General features: G+C 35.5%; 1 protein-coding gene across 2 annotated transcripts; it reads right to left on the bottom strand.

The window, feature by feature from the left end:
* Positions 1-1,158: 1,158 nt before the first annotated feature.
* Positions 1,159-27,612, bottom strand: LOC106878911 (uncharacterized). Of its 2 annotated transcripts, XM_014928263.3 has the most exons (11): positions 27,527-27,612; positions 17,345-17,416; positions 15,158-15,184; positions 12,840-12,875; positions 10,708-10,764; positions 10,357-10,404; positions 6,702-6,749; positions 5,262-5,309; positions 4,575-4,604; positions 4,033-4,080; positions 1,159-2,943 (listed from the first exon to the last, which is right to left on the bottom strand). In XM_014928263.3, exons 2-10 carry the CDS (start codon positions 17,393-17,395, stop codon positions 4,033-4,035), a joined length of 393 nt encoding a protein of 130 aa, XP_014783749.1. In that variant the 5' UTR covers positions 17,396-17,416; positions 27,527-27,612; the 3' UTR covers positions 1,159-2,943. The 2 variants fall into 2 exon arrangements, with proteins under 2 accessions (XP_014783749.1, XP_089207627.1); XM_089351501.1 differs by lacking the exon at positions 12,840-12,875.

The following is a 27,612-nucleotide window of genomic DNA, read 5'->3' as shown; positions in this document are numbered from 1 at the left end:
GTGGCCATGCTGTGGCACTGTGAGTGAATCAACATCAGCACTTATATTTTTGTAAACTTAGTCTCTTTTGCTGAACCACTAAGTTATGGGGACACAAATTCACCAACACCAGTTGTAGGATGGTGGTGGAGGATAGATACACACACACAGAGGCTTCTTTCAGTTTTTATCTAACAAATTCACTCACAAGGACCTGGTAGGCCCAAAGCTATAGTACAGGACACTTGCCCAAAGTGCCAAGCAGTGAAACTGTACCCGGAACCATATGGCTAGGAAATTTCCATCTACTACATTTACTCAAAGAATTATTTGGTCTGGAACTATAGCAGGAGACACTTACTGAAGGTGCCATGCGGTCGGACTGACCCTAAAACCACAAAGTTGCAAAGTGAATAACTTGCTGTTCAATCTGAAAAATTGACAATATGATTTCAGTAATTACACTGGATAATGAAGTATAAACTCTTTGCTGCCATGTTGAAAGATACCTTTGTTTAACAATTTTACTTGCAAGCGAAATCCTTTTGTTTTGTTCAACATTAACACACTTGTAGGTACAGGCATGGCTGTGTGGTAAGAAATTTACTTCTCAACTACATGGTTCTGGTTTCAGTCCCATTGTGTGGCATATTGAGCAAAGCCCAAGGCCAGCCAAAGCTTTGTGAATGGACTTGGTAGACAGAAACTGAAAGAAAAGCGGCGAGTTGGCAGAAACGTTAGGTCGATAAATGAAGCACCAGTTACACACTGGGACGATTTAATCGACTAAATCCCTTTGTCTGTCCTTGTTTGTCCCCTCTGTGTTTAGCCCCTTGTGGGCAGTAAAGAAATAAGAAACTGAAAGAAACCTATCACGTGTTTGTGTGTGTGTGTGTGCGCATGCACACATGTGAACCCACCCCGTCTATCCTTGTCTTAATATTATGTGGTAGTTGCGAATGAGGTGTTGCTGCAAGAACATATCTGGGTATGGGGGAAATATTACGCTGCTTGGAAACAGTCGAAGGTTGGCAACAGGAAGAGCATCCAGCCATAGAAAATCTACCTCAGTAAATTTTGTCTGAGCCATGCAAGCATGGAAAAGCAGACATTAAAATGATGTATCATTAACTAGTTAAAAATTATCAATTAAACACAAGCAACAACAAAATACTGCTGTTTGTAGAAATCTAATTTTTTTTAATGAAATCTTGAAAATGAATACAATCTAAAAACCCTTGTATCAAATAAAAATAACATTGATTTCCTGTACAGCTTGATAAACAAGACATTCTTGAAATTAAAAATAGTTTGGCAATGGACTTTAAAAGCAAAACAAAATTAAAACTATATCTTACAATTAAAATCCAGTGAGAAACTGGTTCTAAGGTATTTTTTTGTCTTTATTATTTAAAAAAAAAATTAATGAGAGTCACTGCTTAAATATTGTCTAACTGCAATAAATCACTTCCTATTGCTTGCACTGACTTTAAAAAAAAGCAGCAAAGTTAAGCATTACAAAATTGAGAGGAAGTTAAAAATTGAAATAAGGAATACTGCAAGCAAATTTGAAATTAAAATGGAGACACTACTATGTGAAAATAAAGCGTATGCATAAGTAATTGTGTCATGCTTTGTAAAATACCGAAAGAATTTCTTTGTTAGGGCTTTTAAAAGGAAGAAGAGGTGAAATACTCATTCTCAAGCTTTGATAAAAACAAATTTAGTGATGAACCGAGGACAACAGCAGGTTACACCTTTTCTCTTTTTTTGTTTCAATAAAAATATTTTGGTTGATGAATCCAAAGATGGGGTAAATTCAGAATAATCTGAAAAGATTATAAGGATCATTCAGCTCTCAAACGTACACACATACACCAAGGAGATGGCTATTTCTTGTATAATTTTGTGATAGGCTAGAAAAGATGTGATGATAATAAAAAAAGCTAGATTGTAGATTATTCTATGAAAGAGGAATGTCAAAGCAAAGTGAAGAGATATTACTAAAGCAATGGACCACAGATAAGAAGGCAATGAGATTCAGGAAACAATCCTCTAAAATCTGAATCAATGATCCTAGACATTATTAGCTGGGAGATGCGAAATTGAGAAAATATTTCAGCTTTATAAAAAATATTTTAATACATGTTAAATTTATCACTTTCAATTTAGTGTTTAAATTTGTCAAAAATAGAGAAAGACTAAGAGAATATAGAAAAAAAAATCCCTCGTTAACAATGTCCTTGATTTCTGAGTAAATGTTCTTGTGATAGAAAGCCCTTTTCTCTATCAACTAACTAATAAGAAACGTTAATAACTGGCAATAACAATAATAATGAAAATAATGCATAACACAGAAGAGACAAAATTTTACCAATTCACTAAGAATTAATTTATTATATAAATCAATCAAAATGGACAGGTTATCTATAAAAACAAATCAAGAGGGAAAATAAAATACTAGATTTTCTAATGGGAAGGGTTGATGGCAGTGCATTAGTTTTCACATTTTATGTTACTGTTTGTTCTAAGCAGATGAACAATAACATGCCAGTGATTAACAAACTAATTACCTCAGATATCTGTTGCATTCTAAGTTATGCAGCATAAACTCTGATCAGCAAACAGTGTATCTGATGATGATGAGGATGATGCTATACCAGAGCTATGCCAGCAGAGTTTATCTGATTTTTTTTTTTTTTTAAATTTAGCTAAAAGGATGAAAATAGTGCATATTTTGAATAAAAGATTCTTATATATGAACTGGAATTGAAAACAGTCAAATTGCATGCATACACACACAGTCACTTGCACACAGCCAAGTTTTTAAAAAAGGCTTCAGTCCATTCTTGGACCCGACTTAGGTGATGTAAGACTATTAGGTGATATAGATGAAGATGAGAAGTCTTTTGATGCCAACATACTGCTCCTAGCATTATTCAGACAGATGTATTTAAAGGGATCCTGAAAACAAAAACAAAAACACAAACATTTTACTTTATGAATTCTCAGTACAATGGAAGGAGACAACATAGTCATAAACAAATTATTATTTAACTCACTCATCCATTTCTTAACATTACATTTTAGCAACTAATTTATGATTCTTCTATCATGCAGAATCACCACGAGGAAAAAGTCTCATGTTCTCTTGTTAATTACCTTTTGAAATCATTATATGAAGATAAATCTTTAGTAATCTGATCTAATTAATAACTGAAGTTGTATATCAAATGTTCATGGAAGGAAGGTTTTTTTATCACTATGAGAAAAAGAGTTTGAATTTTCTGCAAATTAAAAGTCACATAAGCCAAAGCAGATATTGAAGCATGAAGTAGCCCTTGGACCTGTCAGATCGTGTCAAATTATCTGGTCTTTGCCAGCATGGAAGCTGGAGGTTAAAAGATGATGGCTCCTTAACCCTTTAACATTTAAACCAGCCATATCTGGCCCAAATATTCTACCTGTTTCGACATTGAAACTGGCCAGATCCAGGCTCTCTCACCTACCCTACAATGTCATTCTAAAAATAAACAATCACCTCTTTGAAACCTCAAAGCTATGAGATAATGCATGATTAATACAAAACAATGTGAATAAATAAGCATTGTGTTTAACAGAGTAATCTGATTGCTAAATGGTTAAATTGCCATCAATAAGTCTTTGTAGAAAGGATTTAAACCAGTAAATCGTAAATCTTAATTTTGGGATTAACCAAGAATTGATGGTTGCTTCCCATAAATAGTGGGTGGAGAAAATAGATGGATTGATGGAAATATTTTGCCAAATATTGTTTACACACTTGAAAACAGAAAATCCAGTTCAAAGTCCACTATGATTCACACTTGATTTCTATTTATTAATTTTTTTTACTTACTGCATTCAAAACTCATTTCAGAGTCACTCTTACAAAACCTGAAACATGTATATCTTTTTTTTAATTATAAAAAAGCGTGAGAGAAATACAGGAGAATTGACCAAACATGTCACTTTGAAATAACCGAAAAGTTCAATGTATGATAGTGTTTTAATAAAATTACTGAAATGTCTTACTTATTGTTTCTTGGGCCTTCCCGGTTTCTTCTGTCCACGCCCAGTTACCTGAGAGAAAGAAATGGTTAACACAGGATATATAAATTAGAACAACACTTCTCCAAAACTATGAAATTCAGTGCTCTATCTTATACGTAATCAAGTACCAAAAAGACATTTAACCCTTTCGTTACTAACCCGGCTGAAACCGGCTCTGGCTCTGAGTGCAAATGTCTTGTTTTCATAAGTTTTGAATTAAAATCTTCCACCAAACCTTAGTCACAATTTATGTGCTTAACAATAGCTGAATGATAACTAAGTTATTTTACTAAATTTTTTGTTATATTTAAAGTAATTGAAAGAAACAGAGAGCATCTCAAAATAAATACAGTAACGAATGGTTTAAAACAAATCATACATTCACATTAATCTTATCTAATCTGGCCTTCAATAGTAATGGCAAAATGACAAACACCAAATTGTGATTGTAACACCTCCCTCAACATAAAAAAGAAAATTTCCCAAAAAGAAACTGAAAGAGGTTAAAAGGGAAACTTCAATACCTTTTTCTGCTTCTCTTCACCATCTTCAGCCTAAAAAAGAAAGAAAAATGATTACATAACATTTGAATGAATGTATTTGATCAGGTGTGGCTGTATGGTTAAGTTTACTTTCTAACCACTCTGGGTTCAGACCCACTACATGGCACTTTGGGCAAGTGTGTTTTTTTCTATAGCCCCAGGCTGACAAAAGCCTTGTGTGTGCATTTGGTAGATGGAAACAGAGAAGCCATTGTGTGTTGACTTTGCCTTTCATCCTTTAGAGGGGGCAATAAAATAAGTACCAGTTGAGCACTGGGGGGGGGGGGGGGTCAACGTAATCGACTTACCCTTTCCTCAGTCAAATCGTCCAACCCATGCTACCATGGAAAGCAGACATTAAACGATGATGATGATGACCTGATTTAGGATCTTACAATAATCCTACAATATCATTCTAAAAATTAACAGTTTCCTCATCAAAGCCACGAGATAATGCATGATTAATTCAAGACAATGTGAATAGGCAAGCATTACTTTTAACAGCACAAAAAGGGGACAATATTGCAGAATCACTAGGTCTGAATAAAAAATTAGTTTTGTCATAGCTAGTGCCCCTTTAATCATAGATTTGCTGTATTAAAAGGGGGTTGAGTGTGACTAAACACTAACATTCAAGTCAATCTTAATCTAAAGAGAAAATAGACTTACAAGATTTTTGCGTGGTCTGCCCCTTGGTCTTTTTTCTTTATGCACTATCTGGAAAAACAAATAAATCCCATAAGTAATGTATAACAAATTAACTAATAATGAAAAAAACAACAAATACAATAATAAAGACAACTTGAACACTATTTAGACTTAATCTACAAACTGGATATATAAATGACATTTTATATGCTCTGACCCAACATAAAACTGACAGAATGTGTCCTCCAGCAAGAAACATATTCTGCTCAGGCCCTTTTTCTCACACTTTACCTCTATCTAATCCTTATTCTCGAATAAAGTTCCTACACCCCACCCAGGGTTCATAATCTTTCAAGCTACATGGTGACCTCACTAGTGCTAGTGGTAAAAAAAATTTAAAAAAGCACCAGGCGTAGGAGTGGATGTGTGGTAAGTAGCTTGCTTACCAACCACATGGTTCCGGGTTCAGTCCCACTGCAAGGCATCTTGTACTATAGCCTCGGGCTGACCAAAGCCTTGTGAGTGGATTTGGCAGACGGAAACTGGAAGAAGCCTGTCGTATATATATATATATAAATATATGTATGTGTCTGTGTTTGTCCCCCCCAACATTGCTTGACAACCGATGCTGGTGTGTTTACATGCCCGTAACTTAGCGGTTCAGCAAAAGAGACCGATAGAATAAGTACCAGGCTTACAAAGAATAAGTCTTGGGGTCGATTTGTTCGACTAAAGGCGGTGCTCCAGCATGGCCACAGTCAAATGACTGAAACAAGTAAAAGAGTAATTACACACATTGAAGTGGTTGGCATTAGGAAACCATGCTAAAGCAGACACTGGAGCATAATGCAATTCTTGGGTCCATCAGATCCTGTCAAACTGTCCAATCTATGCCAGCATGGAAGGTGGACATTCAATGATGATTGTTTGTACCAAACTCAACTTCAAAAGAACAAAATATGGATACTTTGGCAATAGTAGTCATAACGAACTAAAATCTGGTGCTAGCAGTACTGTGTTATTTGTGATTAAATTTTAGAACGGCACACTGTTTTACTTTTGTCATCCCCAGTTATAAACAAATTTTCAAATTCCTTCCTAAAATATATTTCTGATTCTAATATGGAACATTTGATTAGAAATAGAAAGCTATTTTGTTTAAAACCATTTCCTTTATTTCCATCCAATTTCCCTGAGGAGGATATGTGCCTAATGGCATACTTCTGAAAATATGAACACTGACAGGAGTTATTGAAGCAAAACCACTTTCATTAATTACTATTAGACATTTATTTTAATTAGAGATATAGTGATGAAAGAGTTAAAAGAACCAATTTATACTACAATACTTAGCATACCAAACATAATCCTACAGCAAAATCTTTATAGAAAAAACTACATAATTCCTAAATCCTGGAAGAATTGAAACATCTGAAATTTTTTTAAGAAAGCACAACTTACAGGCTTTATACGTGGTCTTCCTCTAGGTTTCTTTACCTTGTTATAATCCTAAGAAAGTAAAGAAAAGGGACAAATAACTAAATGAATAAAAAGTTTATCATTTCAAAAATAGTGCACCCAGTATGGAAAGAAAGTGTTACAACCCATTAATTATACAAGACTCTTCTGGACTCTGTACAATGGAGAATTAAGTCTGGGACAAAAGGAATGCCAGACATAAAGGCTGGTTACTACATGCCAAGAGAGTCTAGAAAATGGGATGTAAAAGAATAAAATCTCTGATGCAAAAGTTAGGTGCTGCTGTGGTTTTAACTTTCACTGCAGAGGGGAAAAGAAACAATTGTGCTTGTTGTCAGTGTGACCAAGGGTATGATGTGGTCTTGAAATTATTAACTGAACATTAGAAGCATCAGTTGTGGCGTGCAAGAGAGACGATTGCGCTGGTATGGACATGTGGTGAGAATGGAGGAGGATAGCTGCGTGAAAAAGTGCCACACCCTAACAGTTGAGGGAACCCGTGGAAGAGGTAGGCCCAGGAAGACCTGGGCTGAGGTGGTGAGGCAAGACCTTCGTACATTGGGCCTCACCGAGGCGATGACTACTGACCGAGACCTTTGGAAATGTGCTGTGCGTGAGAAGACCCGGCAAGCCAAGTAAGATCGTTGCCAGTGCCCCTGGACTGGTTCTTGTGCGGGTGGCACATGAGATGCACCATTTTGAGCGTGGCCGTTGCCAGTACCGCCTGACTGGCTCCTGTAGGATTTTCGAGCGAGATCGTTGCCAGTGCCCCTGGACTGGCTTGTGCGGGTGGCACATAAAAGACACCATTTCGAGCGTGGCCGTTTTCGTGCGGGTGACACGTAAAAGCACCCACTACACTGAGTGGTTGGCGTTAGGAAGGGCATCCAGCTGTAGAAACTCTGCCAAATCAGACTGGAGCCTGGTGTTGCCATCCGGTTTCACCAGTCCTCAGTCAAATCGTCCAACCCATGCTAGCATGGAAAGCGGACGTTAAACGATGATGATGATGACCATAACTGAAACTGAATATTAAGTTTTGATCAGTTCCACAGTTCAGTCAGGCATGTAGAGGATTTAACTGCGACAACATACACATGGCACAGTTTTAAAAATAAAAAGGTTAATCTAACAGCAGAAAGGAAATTTGCTACTGACTGCACAGATATAAGAAGTAAATTCATTCTCTATCTACATGTGCATGACATATGAATGAAAATGGTACACCATTCGTAAATATCAATTATAATGGTAACATAGACTGTATAGATTGGTTGAATCAGATGAGGAGCTGTAACTTGGTTGAAAGATAGTAAGTAGTGGTAATACTTGGTTTAATATAAAGTAAATATGAATATTTTCAATGATTATTTATCATATACTGAATAAAGAGAAGCTCAAAAGTGATACAACCATTTGCAGTTTCAAGCTGATGTTGCAGTTCAACTGAGAATAAATCATTTGTGAAAAATTAAAAAATAAAGAGAGGTGTAGAGACAATTGTTGTGAGAAAGGAAAAAGTCTGAAAGAAGGATATGACTTTAAATTCAGCCAACCTCTATAAAACAAGAGGGGAAAGGGAAACAAATTCAATGATTGCAAGATTGTGTGCAGAGAATAATGATTTCCCAGTTGTATTCTGCAAATGCTTACAGCAGAAAAAGAAAACACCTGATGGACAGTCAACTGAAACAACTTTCTGCTGTACATATTCTGCAAGAAATGCATTATGAATGGAGGACATTCTACATTTTTCCATGAAACTTTGATTGGCATGACTGCATGATTAAAAAGCTTGCTTTGTAACTACATGGACTCAAAGTTCAATTCCAATACACAGTACTGGGCAAGTATCTTTTACCTTAGCCTCATGTTCAATAATAACTTGCAAGTAGAATTTGGTAGAGGGAAACTGTGTGAAAACTCGTATGTGTATGTATATCGGTATATACACACACAAATATATATTCACACTTTATAGATTTATATTGGTGTAGGAAATAAACACCAACAAGAAAACAAAAAAAAATACTTTACAGGTAAAGTTCCTTGCATTAGGTTTCACACTCCATCAAAAATACATAGTAAATCAGGGATTGTCCAATTGGAAACATGAAACCAACAACACTAGTGTTCACAAATTGCTATAAAAAAGTATCATATCAATTTTCATTTTATAAAACAAACTTTTTTAAAAAGTTATTTTACCTTTACATGTAGCCTGTTTTACACGCTCAAGCTCCCTTGAAAATGCAACAATTCATCTACTTAACCTATATGAATACTAGCTAATTCATTTCTATGACTTACCTTCGATTCACGTTACTTATGTAATGAGAGATGGTACTAGATTTGCATATATTAAATCCTCTCCCCTCATCCACCCATCACAAACCTATGTGTAAGAACTATGGTACCTGTTACACTCTAACCATCACCCTTTCAACTGGATTGGATTGATTTGCTCGTGTTCAGTCCACTGCAAGACGAGGGCCTCAGCATGTTCTCTCCACCAGAGAATAGCTTGAGATCATGCTGGTCTGATGAGCCTACACTGCCACAACAGCTCAACAAGGTTTGGCAAAGGGAGGCAGATTTTTGTACTCATATCCAGGAGTAAAGTTGATTACATTGACCCCAGTTCTCAACTGGTACTTATTTTATTGACTCCAAAAGGATGAAAGGCAAAGTTGACCTCATAACAGAAAGACAAATGAAATACTGCTAAGCACTTTGCCCGGCATGGTAATGATTGTACCAGCTCACTGCCATTCCTATACTTCCAGTAATCACTCCTTCTCCTCCAGACCACTTGTTACAGATATCCATCACTCACTTCTTACCATTGTCCACCTTTATTTCTCTCCCCCAACCATCATACTCCTGCTCCCTTTATCTTAGTTGTTCTGTCACAGATCTGTTTATTGTTTTACTCAATCAGATTACCTTGGGCAAAACACATCCTACAGTAGCAAGGACTCTACTTGAGTATAAGGCCACTTCACAAAGGCTGATGCCATAATAAAATGCACCCAAATGACGTAAAGTAACCAGTGAGTAGAGACAATATAAGTCAAGAGAACCCTTTAGTCTAGTTGAGGAGATGACAATGACCCTAGTTTTGGCATCATGACAAAATACACCAAGTACACTGTAAAGTGGTTGATGATAGAAGGAGCATCCAGCTAAAGAAACCAAGTCAAAAATGACATACAAGCAAGATGTGGCCTTTCAATCTGTCTAAGACAGCAGTAATTCTGAATAAGAACTGGCTTGAGTTGTGATATCCTTCCTAACCCATGCCAACATGGAAAGTGGATACTGATGTAAAAATGATGAAGATGATGAACTCATTCTAAAAGGTGATGTTTAAACAAAATTTTAATAAACTTACATTTCAATGAATTTACCTGTATTTACCTGTAATTAGAGTAGATTTAAAAACAAAAAAGTTCCATCACAGATATATCTACATCATATGCCTAAAGACACTAAATTTATAAAAATGTACTCAGTTAAGCATTATACAGCTTAATAAATAGGTTTTCCACATTTCAAAAATAGTAACTACAATAATTAGCACAAATATTATGGAAGATATGCCCAAGCAGAAATTACAAGTTGTAATATAACTTACAACTGGATGAACTCTTGGCCTTCCTCTTGAACGGCCTGTTGGAATCCACTGAAAAAGAGAATACAGAAGATTACTATTTATGTATTCATATAAGTTAATACAGCAAAATATTTACTAATATATTCATTAAATACTTGTAATCAATCTGTCTTTAAAATTCAAATTCTGCAATCATTCATCTCGTGTATATTTCATTACATTATACTTAAACATCATCTTGATAGCCTAAGCTTTGTGAAAAAAACAAAGCAATATCTAAAATAATTGCAAACTATGTGGTTTGGGGTTCAGTTCCACTAATAGGTTGCCATGGCAAGAGTAACTATATAATATATATATATATGTACATACCTTCTTCTTTTCAGATTCTAGTTTCCTAGGTCTACCAGGGCCTTTCTTAACTTTCACCTGAAAACAATAAATAAAAATTCAAAACTGTTGAAAGACATATTGAACAGAATACAATTAATGAATTTTTTTCACACTGAAATTCCTCCACCCCTCTCCATGACTTTTGTTTCTTTCTTATATCACCTATTTGTTATATGTTTCTGTCAAACTTTTGCTCAACTTATTTCATGTTATCCTCTAAGAATTACTCTATGCCTTCCTAATTTAATTAGATCTCAACAAAGTATAGTCTTCAAACATCTCTGCTAGATCTGTACTAATAGAATATCTATATGCATGCACAGTAATGGGCACGATTCTGCTAATCAGCTAATTAGTAAAGCTAACTTTTCCTTTAGTAGATTAGTGTTTCCACTAACTTTAGAAACCGTTAACAGACCAATTAGCTCCCGTTAAATTTAGTTCCGCAAACAAAATTCATACGTTTGTTCCTGTTTGTTGTGGGCGTGTCTTGAAGCATCCATCAGGCACATTATTGGCTGACTACATGTACACATGACAAGACGTGATTGGTTGACACAGCAGCTAGCTGAGCAACGTTGTGTAATTCTGCAGTTGAGTTGTATTCACTTATGTTGTCACATTACAGACAATCTTACAGTGTCAGCGATAGCAGTGTACATTATTGGCTTATCGTTATGGAAGGTGAAGCCATCGTTGTTCAGCTTGAAGATGAAGAGCCTGTTGAGGAGTCTGCAAAGGCTGTAGATGAGGCAGAGGTCGCTGAAGGAGGCCAAATTCAAACAAGTTCCTCTGGTAGATGCGATACTGGCAGGCATCACAAAACGGTTTGGACTCCTCCTAGAAGACCTGGAGTGCCAGCTGACCACTACCTTCTACCATAAGTTTCGCCTGATCTGGCTGGAGCAGTATAACAGCCAGGTTAGGAAAGTAATGAATGCCATGGAGACTGCTCTAATGGAGACCAATGAGGAGAGCAGCGAGGATGAGAAAGATGATTTCTTCAGCAACAGCACTTGGTTTCGGGAGAACAGGAGCCACAGGTCACTGAAGTTTAAGGCACAGAATTTGGTGAAGACCTGGCTGGAAGCAGTCTTGAGGAAAGTCCTGACTGAAGTTGCCTTTTTGGGTGAGCAGGTCTTGAGTGACCTGTTCACCAAGTATAACATAGCCATCCCGTCCAGTGCTGCACCAAGTATAACACAGCCATCCCATCCAGTGCTGCAGTTGAGCACCTGTTCTCTACAGGCAAAAATATTTTGAGGGCCAAAGGTAACTTTGAGAGGCTGATGTTTATGAATGGCAACCAGCATCATGTCGAGATGATGGAGAAGACCCAGCCAGAGTAGTACACCTTGATTGTCATCTGATTTTGGCATGATACCTATGCTATACTATACCTTTTTGATTTAATACTTTTTGTACAATAAATAAAGTGTATGATGACTGAAAAAACTAATGCTTAATTTCATTTGTTCATTTAATTATTTACATACATCTTGATCATCATTTGATCTTCGCATGCTATACCTATTTGGAAAGCTCTACATCTAAGTTCCAACATGAAAATTTCAGCTCTCTTGGTCTGTCTTTAAGAGTTTTAGAGCAAACCAGACTGAAGCTAAATTCATATGATAAAAGTTAGCAGTTATAAGTTAGTGCTACCTTCTGTTAATTTTTTTAGCGTTTGCAAGGCTAACTTTTTTAGTTAGATTAATGGTTAGCAAAGCTAACTTTTTGGTTAGCTGTACCCACCACTGTGCATGCACAATAAAACACATGAACATAACAATGACAGAGGAAAATTATCTAGGGATAATAACATTCATATGGAAAGTAAACATATAGCAATCAAGAAAACTTTTAATTAATGCAAACTCTTCTTGCATAAGTGGTTTACAAAAACTAAATAATGCTACTTCATCTTAATTTCAATTTACTCAACAAACTTGTTTCCCGAAGTTCAGTTTTACATATAGACCCATTTCCCTCTTTATCTGTGGACTTTTTGAAGCCATAGAAACAGTGATCATTTGATTTATAATCAAGAGAATTATGGCTTAAATTTTAAATGAGATATTAATAAAAGTTATAGTTGAGAAAGAAAATACCTCAGTATTGTTATCTGTAGCATCATTGGACTCAGCCTAAAACAGAAGAACAGAAATTAAATCACATGAATACTAGCACCACCAATTTTGTTAAACTCCACTCCCTCGTGTTATACCAGTAAGTTGTTGGTGATGATAAACCTGCATGTTGAGGATGACTGCCCACCAAATTCAACTTCTGTAGACCTACATATAACTATGTAGGCCAATACTAGATTCACAAGTTAAATAACAGATTGAGCTTGTGTTGAGTTGTGAGATCACTTTGTAATGCTTTCTCTGCTCAAGATTATTATTATTAAGGTGTTCAACTTGTGCTGTGTAGAATCTTTGAGCTCCATCAGTCACAATCTATCTTCACTTCTGTCATTTATTTTCCAATGCTTTTCATTCATACACATTAAGTGCTACACATTTTCAACTTTGCATTATTGTTGAGACACTTCCCTTGTTCTATTTTCCTTCATTCTGCCAGGAGTAAGACTGTTGTGTGGATAAATTTGTACATTTTAAAAGGTTAATCCTTTCCCAGTCCTATGTATCACATGTAATACACAAGACATTTCTCCCTGGCATCATATATGATACATTTTCCAAATTTTTTTCAACCACCAGAGTAACTTGGCACTTATGAAAGAAAAGCTTTATATTAGTCAGAATGTATGAAGCAAGGCCTAGCTAAAAACTTGAAAACAAGCATGGCCATTTAGGAGAAGCTTATGAAAATGCTTTGGACAGGCAATGGGTTAAAGCACACATCACTATATTTCCAACAAATTGGTTACACAATTCAATTAACTTCAAAACAACTCAAAAAGGAGGCAAGGTATTACTAACTTTTCAATTAGCATCTTAAAAGACAAAGGTTACCCAGTGTAATATATTTTGTTTTGTATAATAAATTTTTTAACAAAATGTCTTAATTGAAATATGAACCCTTTTGTTACCTTATTCCTGTTAAAATACACTGCCTTTGTTTCAGTTAATTTTGAAAATAGTGAAGAATTTAATAAAATAACTTTGCCATAATTAAGATGGTGTTTGGAACATAAATTAACATTTTCATTAAAATTAAATGTTAAGATCACTTTAAACAAGAAAGTTTGCATCATAGACCAAGGGGCAGATAGGCAGGTTGGTACCAAGAGCTAATACAAATATCAGACAGCTAGGTATCAAACTGGTAAATGAAAGAATAGTCAATGACAATAAAAATATCGGTATATTCTTATTATTATTCAGGAATCACAGAGTGTAAAAACTACTCAATATTTGCACTGTTACACAACATACTTAATGCACAAGGTGGAGGAGTGGGCCAATGTATTTGCACATACAACAGCATAAAATACCAAAAGTACCAATGTAATACTAGTGAAAGTATAGATATTCAAAACATGGCTTAGATTAATGCACCACTCAAAACCCAGATCATTAAGCCAATCATAAATTAAAAGCTCTATGTCCAAGAGGAGAATTTTATCCAAGGGCTAATTCCACAGCAAAAGGCCTTCTCATGTCCAAATACACCCAGACATGTTAAATAAGATTTCACATGGTTATATTTTATATAACACTGTTTCATGAAACATTATGTAATTCTGGTTTGACCAAGCTTTATGTACTTTATTGTTTTAATAAGAATAATTTCATTCTTTACAGGCTGTGAATGACAGATTTGGTTTTTGTAGTTGAAGCAAAAAGATGCAGATATGCATGCATCCCACAATCTGATGACAGCCTAAGATACCATTTTGCACATGTCTAGGAAGATAATTTGCTCCTGGGATTAGTTATGCAGTGAAAGGTCTTATGTTCAAATACACTTGAACACATTAAATATAACCTCACACAAATATATTTTATTCACTACTGCTTTGTGCACCATTATTCATATAGTTTACATAAACCAAATAAAAAATATGCCACACACAACCCATAGTGGAGCACAGATATGGTTAACAGTGTGGATACAAATGTTATGAACAAAAGGAATGGTACAGTAAAATCAATAAAGTACCATTCAACCTGCTAGTCTATTTATCTCTTTTGATCCCAATCTGCAATTTGGTTTTATGATACACAATTTCTTGTTTTAAAGTGTTCATATCTAAATCAAAGCTTTCATAATTTCTTGCAAAAAACATATTACAAATACCAAGTACAAAATTCAGTAACTAAGTGAAATATATGGTCAATATATTTTATCATCATCATGGGCCACAAAAGAGTCATAATAAATATATATATGTATATTATTTCTGACTGTAAACATAATATTCCATGCCAATTCTTAAAAGTATATTCACAATATTTACCTCTGGTTTCATTTCTTTTGCAACAATCTGCAAAAATACAAAAAGAGCTCAATTATAAAAAATATCGAGAAATACTAAATCTACACCCAACCACAAAAATATTTTCTTTAAACTGAAAAGTGAACGCATTAGATACACATCATCTACGTAAATAATAGAGACCAGTAGATTTATATATGCCATCCAGACACGTGTCAAAAATCACAAAGGGGGTTCAATATTTAATACCCCCTTTATTTGTTTTAAATTTACAATATTATAGCATCATATACAGTGTATACGAAATAAATATATGCTAGGCATGAAAATCACGTTGTATATGGCATCCATTTCTCCTACATCACACAAATGTGCTCTTTCTAAAGTGCTTTCCATGATACTTCTCAGCATTTCAGGCTCCAGTGATGATTTCAGCCCACATATTGTTCTTCGGCTGTTAGACTGTCTGAGGCTTGTTAACATAAATTTTTTCACTGAGATAGCTCATTACAAAGAAATCAGAAGTCTTCAGATCTGGAGAATACTACAATGGCCAGCTTATATTGTAAGTGCAGGAAATTATTTTATCTCTCAAAAATTTAACTGAGCAGTTAGATTTACTAGGCAAGCTGGCACTCCATCCTATGCCATGTTTATTCTGGAACTGTTGGGAATAAGAAATTTTTTATCATAGACCAATATTCATATCCTGTAAGTGACAAGATTCTTAATGTGGTTTTCAAAACAGAGTTCAGTCACTTCTCCCATCATCAACCCTTACCAAACTGTACACTTAATTGGGTGCAATTTCCTTTGACGGATTACACTAAGATTTTCAGAACCACCAAATATCACAGCTTTATTTTCATAAAGAAGCCATTCAAATGAAAATGTGCTTCATCTGACATTATCAGCTTGTGGATAAATTCAGGAGTTCCCTTTGCTAATCCTTGAATGCAAACATGTTCATGATTTTAAAAATGCATCAGGGCAAAGTCCAGAGGACTCTAATGTGTCCAGAATGCCTCAAGTTGATGTCCTTGAAACTTTCCTTTACAAGCTCAACTATGGCTTCATTCCTAACCAAGTGAGGCTTGTCTCTTTGTGGAAGGTTGCTTATTGAACGCCATTTCACAAAACAATCTATCAAACATCTAATCATTGATTCCCTTGAAGACACTCTCATGCCATGATATGCTTATTGGATCAGGATTATTGTTCCTTGGTTTTGATAAAATTTCACAATTTGTGTTTGCTGTTCAGTTATTAGTTTGTTTTTTTTCTATGGTTAATCTCCAAAGTTTTCTTTATAGTAGTCCTCAGTACACCATTCTGGGCTGATGGATGGATGGAGATAGCAGGCAAGCTTTTGACCATAGATCAGATTTCTGAATTAGGCCTGACATTGAACTAACCAACAACTAAATCAATCCAGCAAAACAGAAACACAAAGCTTTCAACACAGTATAATAAATAAAAACTTAAGGGTCTTTCACACCATGTACTGGTAAGGGCTGGAAATATCTACTTTTGGAAATTTGTACAAGAAATAAGAACCACTCTTACTGTAAATGTTAGATGAGTATATCAATTTTTGTAAAAATTAATTTTTAAGATATTTGGAAAATATCAGATTTCTCAATAAGTTTTTGGAGTGACTTGTGTTACATTCCTGGCAATGATTACAATTCCTTCCAAGAATATTTTAAAACTACAGTTAGGGATTGTAGAGCAAATTTGTGTTTTTTCTTTACCCCATAAAATGTTGAATGAGCAAACTACTCGGTCAATTATCCCTATCTGGCCCCACTGAGGAAATGACAAGGGACCAGAAGTTTTGATTTACTGTACTTGAGAAGACAAACTCAAGTGAAGTAAAATTGCAGTCATCCATACATACAGGCTTGTCCTTTACAGGTGCCAGTACCACGTAAAATGCACTTGTGCAGGTGCTGTGTAAACACACCCATGCCAGTGGAACATAAAAAACACCCAGCACACCTTGTAAAGTGGTTGGCATTAGGAAGGGCATCCAGCCATAGAAACCATGCCACAACAGACAATTGGAGTCTGGTCAGCTCCTGTCAAACCATCCAAACCCTGCCAGCAGGAAAACGGATGTTAAATAATTATGATGGATATGAAATCAAAATCTAAGTCCAATGAGAAATACAAAAAAAAAAAAAAAAAAAAAATTAAAATTCTTACTTCAGAATTAGGTGAGTCCTTCCGGCCCCTTTTGGCATTTCGGGATGACATTCTGGATTCTAAACACTAAAACTTAAAAGAAAACGAAATAAAACTGAATAACTTTGCCATGTGAGAAAAATGTCATAATATCAGCAATAATTAAAGTTGTACAGTTTAAAGAAAATTCAGCCAGTGCTGCTATTCCATTCATAAAAATAACAGTGTTTTATTAAGAGCCAAAATTCCTTTTAATAATAGAATAAGTGTTTTTTATACTTAATAGCACTTTCAATTTTACTGGAATAAGAATTATATATATCATCATCATCATTTAACGCCCGCTTTCCATGCTAGCATGGGTTGGACGATTTGACTGGGAACTGGCGAACCAGATGGCTACACCAGACTCCAATCTGATCTGGCAGAGTTTCTACAGCTGGATGCCCTTCCTAACGCCAACCACTCCAAGAGTGTAGTGGGTGTTTTTTACGTGCCACCGGCATGAGGGCCAATCCAGCGGTACTGGCAATGGCACAATTATCTTAAAACAAATACATGGATAATGTTGCGCTGGATGCAACGTCCTAGAAAAACAAAAAATGGGATGGCCACAAAGTTTTTGATTATACCTCTATAGAATCAGTAATGACCAAAAGCTAAACACCAAAAACTACATAATCCACAAGATTATATAGAGGAACAAGTTGTTGTGATTGTTGTAGTTTAGCTCAAATCAGCTTTGATATAGTAGACCTATGATCATAGAGATTCCAACTGTAAGTATCCCATCTTTTTATACATCTATGATTACAACGTCCAATGTATTCTTCCTTTTTTCAAGGAGGCCAGCTGTGATTTGAGTGACATTTGGCTGCTAATTCTAACAGGTAAAGCAATCGTGTAGATTCACATACTGGCTAATGAAACAAGATGTATGATGGATGGAGTGTTTGTTCATTTAGGTCATTCTTTCCATGCTAGCAAGAATTAAGGAGATAGTTGTTTCAGGCTGGATTTTTATAATCAGATTTTTTCCATGTTGCTAACCTTTACCTGTTGTTCAAGAGATTTTTTTTTTTAATTTCAGAGGTGTTTGAAAGATCAGAACAATGGCCTATAATGTTATCATCATCGCCATCACTCAAGCAATAACAAGGATGGAATATAAACATTCATGTACATGCACACATACATATACAATTGCACTCCCTTTACAAGTGACTGCTAAGAGAGATGACCACTCTAGCAATATATATATATATATATATATATATATATATATATATACATAGAGAGAGAGAGAGAGAGAGAGAGATTGCCAGAACATGATTGTGTGGTTAAGAAGCTTACTTCTGAACCATGTGGTCTCAGGTTCAGTCCCACTACATGGCACATTGGGCAAATGTCTTCTACAATAGCCATAGACAAACTAAAGCCTTGCGAATGGATTTGGTAGATCGAAACTGAAAGAAACCTATTGTGTAAATATGTGCATGTGTGCTTGTTTACCCTGTCTCATTATATGGTAGTTGTAAATGAGCATCACTATCACATAAGCAATGTTGCTAGTTTCCACTCTTCCATAAAAATGTCCAGCCATGGGGAAATTTTACCTTGCTTGGAAACAGGTGAAGGTGTCTTGCCATAGAAAATCAGCCTCCATTAGATGTTAACAGTTTGTGTATGTATCTTGGATATATACATAACTATAAAAGCCTTTGACATTTCTGTATCCAAGTGGGGTATTTTTAAAACAATATTCTACATGCTATTATTTATAGCTTTATCTACTTCAAGCTCCACCATTAAGCCAATTTATTTCAAATCTCTGTTAAATTTTTAAAAACTTTTTTTTAATTCTTGTAATGTAAACGTACAAAATTCTTGTTGCTAAGAACAAAGCTTTTAAAACAGATACAGAAAATTCAAAGGGTTACACATCTGTATGTTATGCTGAAAGTGCGGATAATTTCTGATTGCACCTAGAAAGTTACTCTCCGAAGCACAAGTTTGAACAAGGTTGTTTTATGGAGGACCAGCATTTGCCTGTGCATAACCAACCTCCCCTCTCCATGCCACTGATGTCATTCAAGGGAAAGGCAAAGACCAATACAGCTTGGCACCCATGACGTCACAACTCATTTCTAAGCTGAGTGATGGAGCAATGTGAAACAAAGTGTCTTGCTCAAAATCACAACACACAGCGTAGTCCAGGAATCGAACTCACTACCTCATGATTGTGTATGGGCATATTTGAAGCTGTGGATTCATCCCTTCACAATTCTTGAGACTTCCTTTTGAACATTCACTAAGGCAGCAAAGAGCCATTGTCTTGAACATAAAAACAGCAAGAGACCTAGAAAATTTAATAACTTTTTTTTTTCACATGTATTGAGAACATTTATGCGTGTGTGTGTTTTATTGAACACCTTATTCAGTCAACATACATCTTTTGCTCCTTTTGGGACCATAAGCAATATCTGATAGAAGTCACCTGACATCACTGTTACTCCTCTTATTTGAGATCCATTTTCATTCTAGTCTGGAATGTTGCCCTGTTTAGAGCCTCCAAAACTCTTATGTACCATTATGCATTCATTCAAGACAATTATTTGACAGCTCTTAAAAACTCTCCAGTTCCTAAATTCTTGGCAATGTTACAACTGGAAAATCACACCTCCTTTGGTGCATTCAATGAGAATAGTAGTTTCATTAACATGTAACTTACTTAGGGTTCTAAACAATCTAGAAATTCCACATGATAGTGAATTATTTCTTCTTGATCCCCAACAGTGTATATTGATTTGTAGGTTTGACTTTCTAAAAAAGTGCCTGCAGCAGCTGTTGGTTGATACTGCTACATATTGTCATTTATGCTTTAGGTAACAGATGTTGTTGGTTCGGGAACAGCTTGGATAACAATTCGTTTGTTGTATTAACAAATGTGCTTATAGGAACTGAGTCGTAGTGTCAGTAATGCCCAAAGGAAATCTTCCCTCCCCAACTAGTTAGAAACTTTTCACAAACTGGCTAGACAACTGACTGCCAAAAATATGAAACTTCTTATTTGTAAACAGTCTGAAACTCTTAAGAACTCTCAAAGTTAATCAGCTTTGGCTCCTTTTAGCATCACAAACAATATCATAGAAATCACCTGACATCACTGCTATTCTTATTTGAGATCTATTTTCATTCTAGTCTGGAATGTTGCCCTGTTTAAAGCCTCCAAAACTCTTGTGTACTATTATGCATTCATTCAAGACCTTAACAAAAACTCTCCAGTTCCTAAATTCTTGGCAATGTTACAACCAAGTGCATCACTAAGGCTCTTGTCCAGTAATCCCCAGACGTCTTTGCACACAGACCAGTTTCAGAAATGTATGTAAAAGCATACCTTCCTGTAAGTGGTGCATATTTCACCATTGAAAGTTCAGAGATCTTGAAAAGAACCTAGAAGAGTGTGAACTATGTATCCCTGAGAAATTGTATATTATGACTTCTCAGGGATGTACAGTATAAACTCTTCCAATGGCATCATCAAAACGTATCAGGTTGGTCTTCAGTTGGGTATCTAACTTGCTTTCATTACCATACATTGTTTCATGTCTAATAAAATGCAAGAGGATCATACCAACATGTCCCTTGGATGCTCTGCTTGTAGTGCAGTAGTTGCTGGTGCAATGTAAACCCAGTGGCTATAGCAGTTGCATCCTGAGGGATCTTTCATGAAGGGGAAAGGCAACAAAAAAAAAACAATAAACCCCAGAAAACATTACTGCTCATGCATTATCCCTGCGAGAAGTGGCTAACTTCAATGTAGCTGTTTAGTTTCATCAGAACACTTGTTTACAAATTAGCTAACATATTTGATGGACTCTATTGAATTGCAGAACTCAAAATTAATATATGCCTCAAAATGTCCAGAGTAGGAGCAGGTAGTAGGTAACTATCCCATTTCTTAGCAATTTCATGCCATCCAACCAAAGTTTGGAAGCTTCCAGCCTTTGATGTTCTTCAACCGTTTGAGTCTCCTTCACAAATGGTCTTGGAAACCAGTTATCTTCCATGCAACATGCAATGTGAATTCCTGCTGAGCACACTACAAGGACCATGAACTATCTGGGTTTTAACAATATTGAAGAAAATTCTGTCCCTGCTAACGTCCCAAAGCTTTGCTGATACAATGGAATTAGTTTGATTGCACATGTTGCAAACGTCCTTTTGCCACTCTACAGTATACATGTGATCATTGTGAGGACCAAATGTTTTGCATTTAGTAATCAAATCCACAGTCTTTTTCAGCTTTAATTGGAAAGCTCCGACTATGAGAACATGTCTTCAATTTGAGCTGGCCTATCGTTTTCCAAAAGGATGAGCTATCTTTGTTGATATAAAGAGAATATCGAGTGTATCACAGGATCTACGTCTCATATTTTTGAGTTATCTTAGCATCTCAGAATGACACTGCTTTTGTTATGTGGTTCTCCAAAGCAACCTCACTGCATCTACATGCATTCTAATGGCATGAATATTCTAAATTTGAAACTAACACTTGAAACTTGACATGGCACTTCTTTGCATGGGCTATCAATATCCTTTCCACTCTTTCAGTTTCCTTTTCTCTCACTCATCTTCCCATTTACATTTTCACAATTAATGCACCAAGAGCCCCACATTTGCAAAATTATTTACAACTGCCTTTATATGTTTAAAAATCATACTTCTTGAATTTCGCTTACAAATCCGTTCTTCATGTTTTGCAAATCATTAATAAAAAAAGATACATTTGGTCATGACTGTAGTTTGAACTGACATCCATAAAATGTTACTCCCCACTTATACAATCAAAAGAAATTGGCAAAGAATGAAGAGGCAAGAGAGCAGCAGTGAAAGACGTAAAAAGATAAGAGAAATGGAGAGTAAAAGAGATAAGAAGAGAAATTAATAGTACAAAGAGAGAAAGAGGAAAGAAGCAGATCAACATAAGAAGTATTAGTAAGAGTAACAGAGAGGAAGACAATGATAGAGAGAAGCAGGGGGAAAGCAACAGGATGTGATAGTTGTAAAGCAGTGAGAGAGAGAGAAGATAAAAGGAAGAGGAAGACTGGAAGAGGCAGAAACGTGAAGAACAGAGACTCAGCACTGTGATAGCAACAAAGCAATCTCTTTTACTTGTTTCAGTCATTTGACTGCGGCAATGCTGGAGCACTGCCTTTAGTCGAATCAAATCGACCCCAGAACTTATTCTTTGTAAGCCTAGTACTTATTCTATCGGTCGTTAAGCGATGTTGGGGGGGACAAACACAGACTGACAAACATATACACACACACATATATATATATATATATATATATATATACACACACTTATACGACGGGCTTCTTTCAGTTTCCGTCTAACAAATCCACTCACAAGGCTTTGGTCAGCCGAGGCTATAGTAGAAGACACTTGCCCAAGGTGCCACGCAGTGGGACTGAACCGGAACCATGTGGTTGGTAAGCAAGCTACTTACCACACAGCCACTCCTGCGCCTATAATCAATAACTATTTACAAAATAAAAAGAGGGAGAAGGTGGGCACACTTTCTTAAATATGTATATCATACACGTATACACATATCTATACATACACAGAAGTTGTCAAGACGGAAGGAAAGTATAATTATTACAGCACTGAAATTACCCTCTTTTGCTAGTTCACACAACTGAGCTGCGATCTGTTAAGAATCACAAAACTCAGTAAACAATGCAGATTAATCTCAGCACCATGCTACACAACACACATACAATAATATAAATATTTTTTTTAAAAACTGTCTATTTCTAGCACATTTTTTTAAGTAATCAAGAAAAACATTCAGATTACTGTCAAATGCAAGTATTTCTTTATTTACATTCTTCTGAATTAATCATGCATTATCACAAAGCTTTGAGATTTAAATAATAAATATCAGCTAGCTCAAAAAATTTAATGATTTTTTTCTTGAGGTATCATCTATCTGACATTTATTCAAATTACTACCAAATAAGCTGATCAAAGTGATCATAAAATCAATTAAGGTTCAATATCCAATTGCCTTGAATTTCTTCTTTTTTTTTTTTTTAACCATTTTGTCAAGGAAGGAAGGGCAGTGACTGTAACCACTTTTATTTTCAGAGAATCTAAAGACTGGTGGGATGTTATTCCCAAGCAGATGCCCTAACCCAAATGCCTTCAACAGGCACCCAAAGTGCCAGGTGGTGGTATTAAGCCACTCACAGACTCAGAATGGAAAGAGCTGGAGCAAATATTATACCATCTCATGCAACACTCTAGACAGACAGACAGACACTTTTCATCTACAAAAGGATGAAAAGGAATAGAAAGCCCCTACACACACACACACACACAAAATACCACAGGGCACTTATTTTCTTATGCTCTAACAACTGCTAACTCATCAATTCTTAAGTAGCAGTTGGACACAGTGGAATTTCAGTGTAAAAAGTCAAAAGAAGTGCCACAAGCATTTTGTCTCATGCATCAACAATTCTGCCACATAGTGACCTTAATGCCTGAAATTTAGGGGTAGAGGACTAGAAGTTGAAAGAAATGTTGCTAAGCATTTTGTTTGGTATACCACAGGTTCTGCCAGTTCCCAGCCTTCTTAATAATAATAACCCTTTTTACTAAAGGCACAAGTCCTGAAATTTAGTGGGAGAGGACTAGTCAATTGCAAAAAATTCTAATCATGACACATGTATCCCATACTACTGATCTTTATGTGCAGATTCCAAAATTCCAGTCTTATGGAACCTATTAAAAGGATTTTGCTCCTGAAAAATGGAGGTCATGGAGCTCTAAAATGTGGGAGTTAAGGCTCCTATTGGGGGGGGGGGGGGTCTTAATGTCAACCAGAGAAGTTGAATTGTTGAGAATCTTTTTTAATTTGGATCTTATATGTATTGTTCGAATTTCTTTGAAACAGGAAATATATGTATGTTCACTGGGTTTGTAAAAGAGAGCAAGGCTGCAGGAAACCAAAAGAAGAATGATCACAATAAGCAGTCAGCTACCCTATCCTAGTCGTTACTACTCTCCAATGTAGGATTCCTCACCATATAATAGATATGAATATGCACATATACATATGCATGATGTGTATTATATATATATATATATATATATATATATATATATATATATCATCATCGTTTAACGTCCGCTTTCCATGCTAGCATGGGTTGGACGACTTGACTGAGGACTGGCGAAACCGGATGGCAACATATATACACACACAAAGATAGATTGATAGATAGATACAACTGAGTGGGCAAACAAAAATATGAGACAGTGCCTAGTGCTTTTTTTTATTTTGATATGCCTGGTACTTATTCTATCAGTTTCTTCATGTCAAACCAGTAAGTTATGGGGATGTAAATATACGAAAAGCAGTTGTCAAGTAGTGATGAGGGAGAAACACAGAGACAAAGACACACATACACTTACATATATATACGATTGATTTCTTTCAGTTTCTGTCTACAAAATCCACTCACAAGGCTTTGGTTGGTCAAGACACATGCCAAGTTACCACACAATGGTACTGAACCCAGGACCATGTTTTGGAACCTAGTTTCTTACCACACATTCACACCTGCACCTATGTATATGTGTGTGGGTGTATATATGTATGCATGTATATATATATATATAGATGTATACATCTATATATATGCATGTATACATATACATCTCTCTCTCTCTATATATATATCATCATCATCGTCGTTTAACGTCCGCTTTCCATGCTAGCATGGGTTGGACGATTTGACTGAGGACTGGTGAAACCAGATGGCTACACCAGGCTCCAATCTGATTTGGCATGGTTTCTACAGCTGGATGCCCTTCCTAACGCCAACCACTCAGAGAGTGTAGTGGGTGCTTTTACGTGTCACCCGTACGAAGGCCAGTCAGGCGGTACTGGCAACGGCCACGCTCAAAATGGTGTATTTTATGTGCCACCCGCACAAATGCCAGAAAGGCGACGCTGAGCACAGGTGCCATCACAATTTCGCTTTCGCTTGCCCCAATAAGTCTTCGCAAGCTGAGTTTCGTGTCCAATGAGGGAGACGACGTTGGCATGGGTGCCAGTCGTCGAATTTAGTTCGATTTCACTTGCCTCAACAGGTCTGTGCAGATGTATACATATATATACACATAATATACATATTATATATATGTATGTATGCCTGTATATATGTGAGATAATAGTTTCACTTTAAAAGTTTCAATATTAAAGTGAAAATATCTGACTATTATTCACTTTTGAAAATATCTGACTATTATTCACTTTTGAAAATATCTGACTATTATTCACTTTTGACAAGTAATACTGAAATAGTGAAGGAGATATGATATTGATCTGGGCTCGTACTAGGCAAGAAGTGAAAAATTTTGGTAATTTTTTCAGATTAACACCCGCACGATTTTCATTATGGTGTTAGGGAATTCCGTCACTAACCGTAACCCTAAAACCCTAGTGAAGATCGTGCTGGTGTTAATCTGAAAAATTAGCAAATTTTTTTTGGCCTGACACTATATGGACCCTAAGGCATGTGTAAAATTTGAATGAAATTGGTTGTGTAGTTCTCAAGTTTTAGGGATTCACACAGACACACATTCTCATCTTTATATATATATATATATATAGATAATTCATTGAAGCTATAAACGATTCAAATCTGATGAGTTGAGATGCTGTCGATGTAGAAAACAAAACTTAACATAAAAAAAATAACTGGTGGTCGAGGAAAGAGCAGAAAAGTGGAAACTAATAAATTACTAATGAGTTTTCTCCCGCGAGAAGGGGCGGAGAAAAAACAACCGTACACATGGCTCTATTGTACAAATACCTGAATAAACTCTTTTAAGATGAAATGCAAAGTCAACCTCGGCGCAATTAAGAGAAGACAACTCTCAATATTTCGCACAGATTTTTTGCCTCCACCCCGGTACGTTATACTCTAAGATCGCCCAAATTTACAAATAAAGTGTAATTAAATATCTATAAAATATAAATCATACAAAAAATGAATAATTTCCTTAAATAAAATATGCAAAATATAAATCTATAATAAAAATTTAATTGATTTACAAGAAGACCCTAAATACCTATTTTGCGACGAGATGACTGCAAAGGCGCCATTAATATCAAAAAATAAAAAAAAATTACTTCTAGGTGCTCTATCCCTGTAATAAAACAAGGAAAAAGTGTTGGAAATGCTAAGAAATTTATATATGAAAACACCAATACAATGTAAAGCAATTTTAGAAGTTTATTTTGTTGGTATTCGAAAAAGTTTTGGAATACGAAAGCTAGAGGGTTGGTGTTTATTGCAGTAAAGTTAGTTTTACTAATTGGGCAAGTTTCTGATTCTGTATTGTTTGAAACTTAGCATCTTCATGACGACATGACTGAAACTGATAAAGACTAATAGTAAATAATTAGATTAGACAACAATTAAAATATTTTGAAAATGTTAATTATAACCAAATCTCATTCTACATCAGACGTTTGCAATAACAGATATTTTAAAATATTTTGGGCAAATATAAATCACCAAGATAAAAAAAAATTAAAAATAAAATTTGTTTTATATAAAACTTTAAAAAAGTTAAATTTTAAAAAAAAAGTTTCAAGAAAGAAAGATTAAATATCGAAATAACAAAGGAATAGAAAATGAACAAAAAGAAACAAGAACGCAAACAAAAGAAAAGCAAGTCTGGGGAAATGTGAGAAAGAAAAAAAAGATGAAGAGCTGAAATATTAAATGAGGGATCAGTTTAGCCAATGTTTTGTGTTAAAAGTCGATCACTATTTTGTGACCAGCTGTTTTTTCTCTAATTTTTGCATAGCTGTTTCGGGGGCAGTGCGAAATTTAGGCCGAAGGTATTCTCTACATAGCAGAAAAATGGTTAACTGTATTAAGAGAATAAAGCAACACAGAACTATTCTTAACAAACAACAAGCACGTTTCTTGCAAAACTGTGCACATTGAAACATACATATATATATATATACATATATATAGCCGTATTCCGGATTTAAGTGAGGATTATTTTTCGAACAAAAGAAATTAAAATAAAATTTCAATTTAAAAACATATATAAATCGTTCATGTACTATCATTTTTTTCTTTCAACTTCAATGCACATACCTCAAGGAAGAGATCGCTCTCAGTGAAAGAAACACTGGTGGGTGATATGAATAAACCACGCGGCAAAAGCAGTCACCCTCTCTCTC

Source organism: Octopus bimaculoides, chromosome 4 (assembly GCF_046866305.1).
Source record: "Octopus bimaculoides isolate indiv1 chromosome 4, ASM4686630v1, whole genome shotgun sequence".
Lineage (NCBI taxonomy): Eukaryota > Metazoa > Mollusca > Cephalopoda > Octopoda > Octopodidae > Octopus > Octopus bimaculoides.
This window is presented reverse-complemented; position numbering and strand designations above follow the sequence as displayed.